Source organism: Eleutherodactylus coqui, chromosome 5, assembly GCF_035609145.1.
Source record: "Eleutherodactylus coqui strain aEleCoq1 chromosome 5, aEleCoq1.hap1, whole genome shotgun sequence".
In the NCBI taxonomy this organism is placed as follows: Eukaryota; Metazoa; Chordata; class Amphibia; order Anura; family Eleutherodactylidae; genus Eleutherodactylus; species Eleutherodactylus coqui.
The window spans coordinates 275826256-275840077 of NC_089841.1; the positions used below are offsets into that span (position 1 = coordinate 275826256).

General features: G+C 53.0%; 1 protein-coding gene across 1 annotated transcript in view; it reads right to left on the reverse strand.

The window, feature by feature from the left end:
- Positions 1–13822, reverse strand: part of POLRMT (RNA polymerase mitochondrial) — a 55071-nt gene that overhangs the window by 17286 nt on the left and 23963 nt on the right. The window contains exons 7-11 of the mRNA XM_066604763.1: positions 13467–13634; positions 10376–10546; positions 10045–10284; positions 438–1223; positions 238–360 (exon numbers count right to left, since the gene is read on the reverse strand). Coding sequence (XP_066460860.1) covers positions 238–360; positions 438–1223; positions 10045–10284; positions 10376–10546; positions 13467–13634 — 1488 coding nt within the window. The remainder of the gene's footprint in view (positions 1–237; positions 361–437; positions 1224–10044; positions 10285–10375; positions 10547–13466; positions 13635–13822) is intronic.

Consider the following 13822-nt stretch of genomic DNA (forward strand, 5'->3'; position numbering starts at 1 on the left):
CCCCCAAACGTAAAGAATGAGGTTATGCAGCACAACGTCAAGACCGGGTAAAAAGACATCAAATCTGCATGAAATGGTCTCCTTCCTTCCACCCGTAAAGAAGTGCCGTGCCGTCAGTAGGCATCCCGCAGTCTGGGGATGACCGCTTGGCATCTCTAGGTGATGACACAGACTCCGGAACACGCAGCCTGGTCTCCGACCAACGATGGCCTCCACCCTCAGGACTGTCAGGCCTACCTGGTGAACAGGAAAGTGAGAGATGTATTTAGTAGGATCTGCAGAGCGGGAGGCACGGGTCACCTCCATGCAGCATGCCAAGGTTTGCCACGGCTCATCTGCTTCCATCCACCATTTTCTACCCTGAGGGGAAAATACCGAAAATTAAAACAAGTAGAAATAAGGTGATTGAAAGAGAATTTTCTAAAAAACCAGCTCACCGTTAGAGGTCTATCGGCAGAGTCCATGATGTCATCCATGATCTCATCGGCATACTGCTTCCTTTCTTGCAGAGAGCCTCTCTTTTTGAGCCCAGTAAGGTTGATAAGATGAATCTTCAACCAATCCAGACCATTTGGACCAAGTGGTCGCCCTTCGGCAAACAGCAGCAAAGCACGAGTCACGTCACTCCCTAAGTGGTTAAAATATGGTGGGCAAGGATAAGTACGGCCTCGAAAGTCCATGTTGTGAGGGAACCAAAAGATCTGATCCCTTAGATGATTGGCAATGGACAGTTTATAAAGAGCGTCCATCCGCAGGCTATACATTTCAGCCGCTTTCTTCCTGCACCGCGACTGCTCCTTCTGAAAGGACAGCTTGTCCCAAGAGCTCAGCTCCCCTGGCGTTTGGACCGGCACTACAGGAGCTTCCGAGAGCGGCGGCGGAATATCCAGTTTATCACTGCCTTTATCGTTGAAGATGGACACAATGAGATCAAGAATTGGTTGGTTGACCTGCCATGCACATATGCCCAGCTGGTTCAGAGAATCCAGCACTGGAAACAGGTGGCCGGGGGCACTCTTGTCCAAAAGCAATTGATGCTGCACCGCTCCTTCATTGCATCGCATGAGCTTGGCAGGAGAAAGCAGGTAGGCTCCGAAACGAGAAGAAGTCCAAGGCAAAGGAGGGCATCGCATCGGCATCACAGCAGATTCAAAGGTTAGGACCGTCTCACCTGCATCCAACAGTATTTGGCTGTAAATTGGGTGCGGCTTGATGAGGCCGATCTGTGAACACCAACATACGGGTAATCAGAGGTAAGTAGGGAATACCAAACGCAGGAGCCACAGGGAATGGAGGTGGGGCGCATCAGAGATCTCCGGTCGCCTGTCTGCATTCACTGTGAACAGGCAGCCGTTCAAAGATGAAGAGCTGCCTGTTTACACCAAGCCTGAAGTTTCTCACTCAGCACCCAGTTGTAAAACCACCCGAAGAGAACACAGAAAACTGAAGAGAGAAGCAGAGAAAACAATGTCATTTCATGCAGCCTGCGCTTCCTCTGCTGTGCGGGCCGAGTGATGGCTGCAGTTTGCTATTAAATCTAATTTAAGGCCCATTTAGACACAACGATTATCACTCAAAAGTTGTCTTTTGAGTGATAATCGTGTGTAAATGTGCCCATCTTTCAGTTTTCTGCCAAAAGATGGATTCCAGTTCTGCTTGAAATCCGTTGTTCAGCAGAACAGCTGATAGGACGGCCCGAACACTGTGCTCTGCCCAGGGAGCGCTGATTACAGCTGATAGGACGTCTGGCATGCGGTGCTCTGCCTGGGAAGCGCTGATTACAGCTGATGAGACGGCCCGCACGCTGTGCTCTGCCCGGGGAGCGCTGATTACAGCTGATGAGATGGCCCGCACGCTGTGCTCTGCCCAGGGAGCGCTGATTACAGCTGATGAGATGGCCTGCACGCTGTGCTCTGCCCGGGGAGCGCTGATTACAGCTGATGAGATGGCCTGCACGCTGTGTTGTGCCCGGGGAGCGCTGATTACAGCTGATGAGATGGCCCGCACGCTGTGCTCTGCCCAGGGAGCGCTGATTACAGCTGATGAGATGGCCTGCACGCTGTGCTCTGCCCAGGGAGCGCTGAGTACAGCTGATAAGACGGCCCGCACGCTGTGCTCCCCCAGGGGAGATTGCATTGTCTCAGCTGTAATCAGCTGTCAGCCCCACTGGCAGAACAAAGGGAATGTATTCAGAGAACAGCGGGCGGCTCACAAGCTAACTGGTACTTCTAGGCATTAGTACCAATTAGTAGATGTAAAATGATCGCTCAAAAGCTATCTTTTGAGCGATCATCTTTGTGTCTAAATGCACCTTTAGCGTTATTAGGTCATCTCAGAGAAGGTCTCATTTAGACAGTTGCGTTTGCCAGTTAAGCCTGGTTTAGACACAACGATTTTTGAGCGATAATCGTTGTGTGCTTCTTTACAGCACAAGATGATCGCTCAAACGTTAAGCCATGACCGTGCGCTCCGAGCGGAGAGTGCAGAAGACTAATGGGGCGGCTTGCCTTCTGCATCCAGCTGTTCCCCGCTCGGAGCGCCCGGCTGTTATACAGCGGAGCGCTCCGAACGGGGTATGTAGAACACAGCTGAACCGCTGTATTCTTCATACCCCACCTGTGATCAGGGAGCGGGATGAAACAATAGTATCAGCTGTATCCTGCTGGGAATCCCTGATGAGGCTCATCGTCAGCACGCTGAAAGAGGACGATGACCGACGGCATAACGAACACTGCAGGATGTCCGTGCGGTCACACAGCGATTATCACTCAGAAGACGGCTTTTAACGATTTTTGAGCGAAAATCATTGTGTGTAAAAGGGCCTTCAGCTGAATTATCTGTCACAGCTTTGATTATGCAAGTAAGGGGGATTAAATAATAACTCTGCAGCGCCCCCTCCTGGATGGCAGCATTCCTGCAAATCAGTGCTTGACAATTTATAAGTCTGTAGGGCAATTATTGGGAATTGAAACCCAAGCCAGACTCCATCCACAGACGGCTGTTACGAGGTGTTCGCCCATCATCAGTGGGCAGTAGGATCCTGGCTTGGCTAGAGAGAGGCCTGGGATGCGGGTTAAGAGGGTCAAGCATTCTTTTGAAGGAATGCTGCCATCCAATAGGTGGCGCTGCAGAGGCATCGTTCCATCGTCCTTATTTGCATATTACCCAGAGGAGCATGCATGGCCTTATAAGTCTCCTCAGGCACCTTCTTGGTGCTCTCCCTAAGGAGTGATGTTACCCCTCTGAGCTTTGATAGTACATGGAGGGGAATTTTTTTAACATGTTTTGTGCACTTTATACATTTGGAGAAAGAACAGATTCCGTGTCTCAGAGTGCCTTCTTTTTAGATTTACTCCGCCTCCCAAGCCCCTTTGGGGACCCTAACCCTTGAGACAGTATGTTGGACAATGTCCATCCAGTTCAGCCTCCCAGCCCTTGCTTGGTGCACATCTTATGCTGTGGGTTTCGCTGCTCGGTCTCACCCGTCGGTTATAGATTTATTGCATGGAAGCTCTGCACTGAATGTAACACTGGTGGACCAGATTCCGCCTGCCCCCCCCCACCCCCGCCCCCCCCCACCTACCCCCGCCCCCCGCCCCCCCCGCGTACCTGGATCTTCCTGCATTGTGGATGCCCGCGGTGGCTCGCTGTCCATCATGCGCAGTAGTTTATTATTTATTTCCCGCCCCGTTACTTAGTAACCATGTTGGTACCCGCGGCCCAGACACAATGTTACTTGCATATGGCTGCGGGTCCAATGGCCTCCATTTACGTCAGAGGCGGCCGGCCGTGCTGCAATTTGTCTGCTTGTGGAATATGTCATTCATATCCGTAAATGTGAGCGAAAGCCATTTCAGGTGCTTTTCAATGCCCACTTTTTGCCATGGATCCTGAGTGCGGACCCCGCCTGACAGAAATACAGATATTTTTGGTATAACTTACCGTAAAATCTCTTTCTCGTCACGTTCATTGGGGGCCACAGCCTAGACCATGGGATATAGCCACTGCCCTAGGAGGCGACACTAAGCAAAAAAAGTGTTAGCTCCTCCCCGCTGGCTATATCCCCCCTGCAGGCACTCAGCTAATTAGTCTGTCTGCAAGCAGTAGGAAGCCAGTGGGAGTACGATTATACATATTGTGTTATATACATACCAAACATAAATCTGGCGTAATTCTTTGCCACCAAAAAAATGACCGAAGAACAGAGAGTTCCGGCAACCGCCTAAATAATAAGGGGTGGGTGCTGTGGCCCCCAATGAACGCGACGAGAAAGAGATTTTACGGTAAGTTATACCAAAAATATCTGTTTCTCGTCCATATCATTGGGGGCCACAGCCTAGACCATGGGACGTTCACAAGCAGTACCGAAAAAAACATATACTGGGTGGGCACTGCACGTGCGGTCAAACGACTGCCGCCTGCAGGATTTTCCGTCCAAGAGCGGCATCGGATGATGCGGCTATATGGACTCTATAAAATTTCGAAAATGTATGCACGGACGTCCAGGTGGCTGCCTTGCACACCTGGAGGGCTGAGGCTCCATGACGGACTGCCCAGGAGGCCCCCACCGCCCGTGTGGAGTGGGCCGTAACCCGAAATGGTGGCGAGCGTCCCGAGGCTCGATATGCTTCCGTTATCAGGGACCTTATCCATTTTGATAGGGTGACTTTTGAGGCTGCTAGGCCCCTTCGAGTCCCCTCCGGAATAACGAAGAGGGAGTCGGTCTTGCGGAAATCCCTTGTTCTCTTCACATAGGTTCTCAGCGCCCTTACTACGTCCAGGTGGTGTAGCAGTTTTTCCTTTTTGTGTACTGGATTTGGACAAAAGGAGGGCAAAACGATTTCCTCATTAATATGAAACTGAGAGACTACTTTTGGTAAAAACTCGGGTGATGGTCTTAGTACCACTTTGTCCTGGTGAAAGGCCATATATGGTGTTTGTATAGACAATGCCGCTAGTTCTGAGACCCTTCGGATCGATGTGATGGCGACGAGGAATGCCACCTTCCAGGTTAGTAACCGCATCGGGATTTCCTTGAGCGGCTCAAACGGCTGGACCGTAATAGTGTCTAACACGAGATTCAGCTCCCAAGTTTGGACCGGAGGCTTAAACGGGGGTGTTGTATGGGCAACTCCTTGCAGGAAAGTCCGTACTGCCATCCTGTTTGCAATTGGTCTTTGGAACAGTACCGTTAGTGCTGACACCTGGCCCCTCAGCGACCCTACCCTTAATCCTACTTCAAGGCCTGATTGTAGGAATGCAAGAATCCTGGACACCGAAAATTGCATTGGTTGTAAACGCCTCTCCTCGCACCAGATGAAGAAGCGCTTCCAGACTCTATAGTAGATTGCTGATGAGGCTGCTTTCCTGGCTCGTATCATTGTCTGGATGACATTTTCCGCATAACCTTTCCTTCTCAATACCTCGGTCTCAACGGCCAGGCCGTCAAATGTAGAGACCTGGAATCCGGGTGAACAAAAGGCCCCTGGGATAGCAGGTCTCTTCGCTCCGGAAGGTGCCACGGTGTGTCGTACAGCATTTCTATGATGGCCGCGTACCAGCTCCTTCTTGGCCAATTTGGTGCTACCAATATCGCCGGTCGCCCTTCCTGCTTGATTTTTCCCAGGATCCTCGGTATGAGCGGGATTGGCGGGAATACGTATAGGAGTTTGTACTCCCTCCACGGAATTGTCAGGGCATCGGTTGCCGCTGCCTGTGGGTCCCGGGCTCGGGACACAAATGGGTGTATCTTGCAGTTCAACCGTGACGCCATGAGGTCCACATCTGGTGTGCCCCATTTCCGGCATATCGTCTGAAAAATTTCTGGATGCAGGCCCCATTCGCCGGGATCTATCCTTTCCCGGCTTAGGTAATCCGCCATCCAGTTTTCTACTCCGGGGATGTACACCGCGGATATTGAGCTTAGATGCCTCTCTGCCCATGTCAGTATGGCTGCCACCTCGCTCATTACCGACGAGCTCCGTGTCCCACCTTGCCGGTTGATATAGGCCACCGCTGTGGTGTTGTCTGTCTGGATGCGTATGCTTTTTCTCTTGAGACTGGGCCCGAAGTGTTGGAGCGTCCAGTAGATAGCTCGCAGTTCTAGAATGTTTATGTGAAGCCTTGCCTCTCTTTGTGACCACTCTCCCTGAACCGATTGGTCCCTCAGTGTTCCGCCCCAACCCGAAAGGCTGGCGTCCGTCGTCACTACTGTCCATTGCCTGGGGCCCAACGGTCGCCCTGCCTGCAGCCTGCCAGGTCTCAGCCACCATTTCAGTGACCCTCGGACCTGAGGGGTTATCTGGATCTGCCGTTCCAGGGTCAGCCGGGACCCATCCCAGCGTGACAGTATCAGGTGTTGTAACATCCTTGATCGGAACTGAGCGAAGGGGATTGCCTCGAATGCTGCCACCATCTGGCCCAGGATAGCCATGCAGTATCTGATGGTCAGTGGTTTCCCCTGCCTTAGGGACCGGACGCCCTGCCGGAGCTTGTGTGCCTTTGCTTGAGGTAGCAGGATCCGGTGGAGGCTGGTGTCGAATATCATGCCCAGAAATTGCAAACGTTGTGTTGGTTTTAGGCATGACTTTTCGTGGTTCACTATCCAGCCGAATTCTTGTAGGGTTTTTATCGTGACGTTCAGGCTCCTGACGTTGTCGTCCAACGATGGTGCCTTTATTAGTATGTCGTCTAGGTATGGAATAGCTTCTATACCTTCCGCATGAACTAGCGCCATCACTGCTGCTAGTACCTTCGTGAAAACTCTTGGTGACGTAGACAGGCCGAATGGCAGCGCCGTAAACTGAAAGTGCCTTCCCTGTGTTTCGAAGCGGAGGAATTTCTGATGTGTTTCCCGGATTGGGATATGAAGGTAGGCGTCCTTGATATCTATCGAGGACAGAAATTCCCCCGGCTGCATGGATGTTATCACGGACTTGACTGACTCCATCCGGAAATGTTTTGTCCTGACGAATCGATTCAATCTCCTTAAGTCCAGGACCGGTCTCACTCTGCCATCCTTTTTGGGTACTAGGAAAAGGTTCGAGTAGAACCCCTGCCTCTCCTGGGCTCCTGGCACTGGTTTCACAACCCCTTGTGCTAGTAGGTTCTGTACTGCTTGTTGTAAGTTGGCTACCCCTTCCGGAGAGGACGGCACTCTGGACTTGCAGAAAAAATTCCGTGGGAGGGTTGTGAATTCGATTGAGTACCCGGATGTCACAATCTCCTGTACCCACTTGTCGTTCACGCGCCTCCCCCATGTCTCCCAAAATTGGGAGAGTCTGCCCCCCACCCTGGTGACACTGGGTGGGGGCAGTGCCTCATGCCACGTTTTTTGGTCCCGCCATTTTCGATGTTCCGGGTCGGGGTCGCCACGTCTGTTTTGTTTTAAATGAGGGGCCCCTTTTAGACTCTGCAGGGGTTCTCGTAGAGTGGGACCACTGCCCCGCCCCTGGGCGGGATGGAAAGCGCCGAAAGGGCCTAAAGAACGGCTTCTTTCTTAATGGGGCCTTCTCCTTTCTTGCCGTCATTTGCGGTAGTGACGTGCTCTTGCCGCCTGTGGCGTCCTTTATCATGACATCCAGTTTGGGGCCGAATAGCCTGTCTCCTTCAAACGGCAATTTCGTTAGCGCTATTTTGGACGCTGTATCCGCTGACCAGCTCTTCAGCCAGAGTGTTCTCCTTGTCGCTACCGATGCGGCGGACGCCCGGGCCACAAATTTGGCTGCGTCAAGCTGAGCTGTGCATACAAACTTATTTGCCTGTATGATATTATCTGTCAGCTCGAGCAACTCGCTTGGTGGAGCGCCTGCTATGATGTCTTTCCGTAATTGTTTGGCCCAGGCTGCGGACGCCTTACTGACCCATGCAGCCGCAAATATCGGTTGCAAGGCTGTGCCTGTGGCTTGAAACACTGTTTTTGCCAAGGTGTCCAGCTTCCTGTCTTGCGGGTTCGCTAGCGTCGCTACTTCGGCTGTTGGCAATGCTGTGCTCCTAGCTAGTCGTGACACGGGTGGGTCGACTACTGGAGGTACCGCCCAACCCTTTTTCAAGCCCCCTGGGAACGGGTAAGTAATTTCCCAAGTCTTCCCGGGTTGCCTGAATTTTTTATCCGGGTTCTGCCACTCCTTGTTAAGGGCTTCCGAGAAATCCGGGAGGTCCGGAAAGACCTGTCGTGATTTCCTCTGTCGTCTAAACGACACCGTGGACGGGGCCGTCTCTACTGTTTCTTCCGTAACCTGGAGGGTTTCCCTTACGGATATCACCAGGCTGTCCATTAGGCTGGCTAGGCGTGACACTTGCTCTTCGTCTAGTTCAGACATTGACGAGGCATCAGAGCGGTCGTAGTCTTCCGACTCGCTGCCCTCACCTGCCGTTTGGGCCGTGTCATGGGATGCCCGAGAGCACGATGCTCGTGGGGACTCATGGTGAGCCCGGGCCTGTCTTGTAGAATACCGGGATCGCGACGAGTGCCGTGATCTATGATACGTATGCACAGATTCTCTGGAGCCGTGGGAGCCGCGAGAGTCCCCGGACCGCCTGGACCTGGGGGACCTACCTGACCTCCTGGTGCGCCGTGACCTCCGGAGGGAGTCCTCGCTACTGCGGGACCTCCTCCTCTTGCGTGTCCTCCCTCGTGCGTATTCCGAGGAGGACGCGTCGGAGCTAAGCTCTAACCGGCGTAAAATTGCCGCAGAGGATGAGGCCAGGCCGGAAACGGCAGCAGCCAGGGACCTTGCCCATTGGGGCTCGGGCCCTGGCTCCACAGGGGTGGCGGGGGGCACCGGAGTCCCTGGGGGAGCGCGTGCCGTGGTGCATCCCGCGCAGCGGGGGTCGGTTTGACCGTACGCAAATTTAACGCTGCATGTAGAGCAAGCGTAGTGCTTCACCCTCCCCTTGGCCGGGCTGGAACCCTCTGATCTGGGGTCAGACATGGTAACACAACACAATTTGCAACTGGTGGGTACCGTTTACAGGAATGCCTGCAGGGGGGGGAGGGGAGGGCGAGGGGAGAACACCGCAAAGTGCCGCCTTGGGCAAGGCTTACCCGGTCTAGCAGCTGTTTGTGCGGTTCCCCCGGTCCAGCTGGAGCCTCTGGTCCTGACGTTTGAATGTTGTCGGGAGTCGACGTGGGTACACACACACGACCTTGTAGCGTTGGTGACCCGGCAGGCGTTGTGGCAGGGACTTGCTGCGGCGTTGTCACTGCTGCTGGTGCCCGAGACAGGAGATGCTGCTGCTGTCCGGATGCTTCTCCACAGCAGAGGGACACTGCAGAGCTGGATGGCTGGACGGCTGCTGCTCAGGAGGGCTGCTGCTCAGGCGGGCTCTGCTGCTCAGGAGGGCTGCTGCTCAGGAGGGCTGCTGCTCAGGAGGGCTGCACAGTGCCGGGCTCCGGCGTGCGTGTAGGCAAGCTGACACGCTGTGCTGCAGAGAGCGGCCATTCTTTTTCCTGGCTGCCCTTTTTAAGCTTGCCGCGGTCGGAGGGGGCGTGGCCTGGCCGGGAAGCGTCCCCGTGACCCGGAAGGGACGTCTTCCGGCCGTGACGACGGCGCTCCGCCCCCCGGAGCGCCGCGCCCGGAAGTGGCTTGCCGGCCGGCGCCCCGGCGTCCTGCCCTGCCCTGCCCCGCTCCGCTTCTATCCCTGCCAAGGGAGAAACTGCCGCCACTGCTGCTGCCTCTGCCGTCCGAGAGTTGTGATGCCGCGTATCCCAGGTAACATGCGTCTTTTCCGCTGCCGCCGCTGCGAGGAGGGAGCTTAGTCCCAAACAGGGTATTGTTCTGGGGGCCACAGCCTGTCCACACGTCGACCGCTCCAGCCCCCACCTTTTTCTACGTCTGCCTCCTAGCAGACACTAAGCTAAAGACTAATTAGCTGAGTGCCTGCAGGGGGGATATAGCCAGCGGGGAGGAGCTAACACTTTTTTTGCTTAGTGTCGCCTCCTAGGGCAGTGGCTATATCCCATGGTCTAGGCTGTGGCCCCCAATGATACGGACGAGAAAGATGGCCTCCTGTAATAATGGTGCGTGGCAGTAAGACACATACCTGGCGGGCGCTGCGGAAGGAGTACATGTGGTACAGGACTGGGATGGGTTTCGCTTCACTCCGAGGGCGGAAGGTGTTATTTTTGAGCTTTATTGTTTGGACCATTAAATCCACCAGATGTGTCCCCAACTGCACCAGCACAGAGCGAGGCCAGAAGGAGTGCAGGCGCGGCGAGCAGGGGCCGCCAAATTGGGCATCTTCTGAATGTTCCCACAACTCCCTTGGAAGAAGGCCAGATATCTGGAAGGTACGACAATAAGGTGTGAGATCAGCCCTTATCAGTGCGTTACCCGTCGCCCCCGCGTGCCGCCATCACACCAGATGCACCTACCTCGCCCTCTTTGGATAACAGCTTGCTGTACTCCCGGTACAAATGGCGGATTCGGTCCATATGACTTTCCTGCAGTTGTTTGCGGATTGAAAACTTATTGTGGATTTTCGCTCCAAGATCTTGAGACAACAATAAGAATGATTCTCCTGTAGGTGGAATCTTGGACAAGGTCTGTGGAGTGAGAAGAGGCACAAGTTACTCCGATGTATGGAATCTTAGAACACAAGCACCGATCGGACCCGTCAATGAGAGTCCACCTAGAGTCTTCATTATGGACTTAGACATTCCGAGGTCCGGCGGGGATGTCAGAGGTCCACTTACCCAGGTCTGCTGTCAGGAAGGTGCAAGTGGGGCATCAATGAGGGTTAAAACAAGGGGGGGTTAATGGGAGGCACATGGGGTGAGGAACATAGCGCTACTATTATAATGGGAGGCACATGGGGTTATTCATTTAGTACGTAAACCCACGTACCCCACAATGTGACACATAGGGATAATAGCAGCAAGTCTATGAAGGCAGAGTAAGGATTACTAGTGTGAGACGCCGGGAGGTATTCAGTGCCTTATAGGAGCGATGCTGTCATTTTACTCCTATGACCTCTAACATATCTGCATCCAGCACAACGCATGGAGAGCGCTGGGGAGATCCCTCCATGACCATGGACACTCACACGGTACTGGAGGGCCTTCCTCTGCCGCCCCTCCTCCACCTGACCGTCCTCTAGTAGTGCAGGCAGCTCTGGAGACAAACTGCTGCCCGGCGTTACCCGGCACTTCATCACCAGCTCCCATCTCTAGCCAAGACTTCATCTGTATCCGCATCTCTAAGTCAAGGAAGTCGACTGAAGTCAAAGTCACTCAGAGGAGCAGACAAAGCTGTAGAAGCACCAAGACACATCTACTGCAGAAGGCGGCTGTCGTCCTTCACAGCAGCGCTCCAGACAGCTGGAATCTTCTGTAAGGGCATCTACACACAGGCACAGACTGCAGATAATAGACCCCATTGACTTCAAGGGGTTCCCTCACATTGAGTATTTCTGTACCTGCGTTCCCAATGGACAAAAAAAATACGCGACATTCTCTATGTTCGTGTGCCGTCACGCATCCAAGGCGCCATAGGAGTCTGCATAAAATCACGCACGCAACGGTGCCATTTCGCTGTGTTAATGCTAACACCAGGGACTTATTAGGCTGCTGACCAGGTACAAAAACCGCACAGGCGTCTCCCTCGCCGATGTGCACAGGCCCAGCAGCGCAAAAGTGGACAGTAAAATGCCTGCGCTCAAAAGAAGGCGATGGCGCTGCATGTGGAGCGCGATGACGCCATCCTCCGGCAAGTGCCTCTACGGATACGCCCTGCGCAGGGGCCCTCCGGCACTACTTCAGCCGCAGCAAGAATTTAGGCGTTCCACTCAAGATGAATACAAGTGTCCATGAAGCAATACTCCACTATGTGCCGCCAATGTCCTCAGGAGAGGGAGCAAGGCAAGGCATCGGCACTCACAGCAGACTTTACAGGGTAACACAAAAGGCAGCCATCCAACCTCACGGCCGTGGGGAAGCCAACAGATAGGTCTCAACTAAGAGCTTGTGCATACAGACTAGTGCATGACGGGCATTGTGGGTCTGCATCACCCTCCATATGGCACGGCGTCTCAGGGAGGATCCATACGCTTCCCTGCTAGAACACTACTGGGGAAGAAGATGCAGAATGGGCCCATAGGGGCGTCTTATAGGGGCTGTATTAACCCCTTGAGTGGCACGCCCGGAAAATTTCCGGGGACGAGCTCCACTGCTCATAGCAACATAGCCCGGAAGATTTCCGGGCTATGTATCACTATGGGAGCTGCAGAGCACAATGCCACAAGCTGTGACAGTGTGCTCTGCCTGCACAGACCCACAGAGAACAAAGCAAGGGCTTTGAAAAACCAGCAGAAGATATTGCCGGCATATCGGCAATGTCCTGCTTTGTTTACAGGTTGCAATAGAGACCATGGGCTTGTCAGAAGCAAGCCGATGGTCTCTGTGGCAGGGAGAGCTGGTGCTTGGCTGTCAGAGGACAGCTAGGTACCAGCTCTTACAGCAGAGATCAGAGAAAACCTCCGATCTCTGCTGTGTTAACCCTTTACATGCTACAGTCTATGTGACTGCAGCATGTAAAGGGCTGTCACTGCAGTATGTAAAGGGCTGTCACCATCGGACCCCCAGAATGTGATCAGGGGTCCTGATGGGTCCCTGTGGAAGTCCCCTAAAGGGACAAAAAAAAAAAAAATTTAAAAAAAAATTTAAAAAAAAAAAAGTAAAAAAATAATTAAAAAAATTAAAAAAACACTTGTCTCCCTTTACTTTGTAAAAAAATCAAAAATACAATCACACATGTGGTATCCGTGTGCGTCGTAATGACCCGGAGAAGGAAGTTAATGCATTATTTAACCCCTTAATGACATGGCCCCTTTTTTTCTTTTTTTCCCCATTTCTTTTTTTCTTCCCCCCTGTTTAAAAAATCACAACTTGTCCCGCAAAAAACAAGCCCTTGTATGGCCATGTCAATGGAAAAATGAAAAAGTTATGGCTCTTGAGACGCAACTGCAAAACTAGTTGAAATTCAATGATTAGACCATTTAAAAAAACCTGCCCTGGTGGGCACGACAGGGTGGTAGGAAACCCGCCACTCAAGGGGTTAAAAGGGGTTTCCCAGGGAGAATACTAAGGATATGTCATCAATAGTTGATTGGCTGGGGTCCGTTGCTTGGAAGTCTCTGCGCCGACCCCTGAAGCGACCGCTGCTTGTAACTGCAGGCACAGCTTTCAATGCAATCAATGTGAGCCATGCCTGCAGTTACAAGCGCTGGCCACTATACAGAGGTCGGCACAAAGACTTCCACTCTGACATTTGTGTATTTGAGGTGCTGTCAGCGGGCGGCCGATCTGCTGATCGGTCGAGTCCCAAGTGACGGACCCCAGCCGATCCACTATTGATGAGCCCCAGTAGTATATATGCCTGGGAGGATGGGGTGTACACGTACAAGCCATCACAATCTGACATGTTGAAGTAGTTTCTAACCCATCGTGCGGCTCCATCTCTGCTCACCTGTAGCATGATGTCTACATAATGCTGCTCGTCCAGCAGGCACAGGTAGGGGTACAAGCTGATTCTGCTGGAATGCCTGCAGATTTTTGCCAGGTGATTCTTGGATTCCCGGAACGCATGGAGAAGGTCCTTCTGCCATCCAGAACGCAGATTATCCAGCACCCCCCTCTGCAAACAGAGATCAGCGTGAGCGACAACTCTCACCAAGACGGGGGGAATCACAACATAAGGGGGAAAGATACCTAAAACAAGTAGTAGAAAATCAATGATCAGGGTCCCCCACTGCACCAATAATGGCCCGTCTGGCTCTGCTGTCTTATGGGGGGATATGGGCGGTCTGGGGGGAAAACATTGGG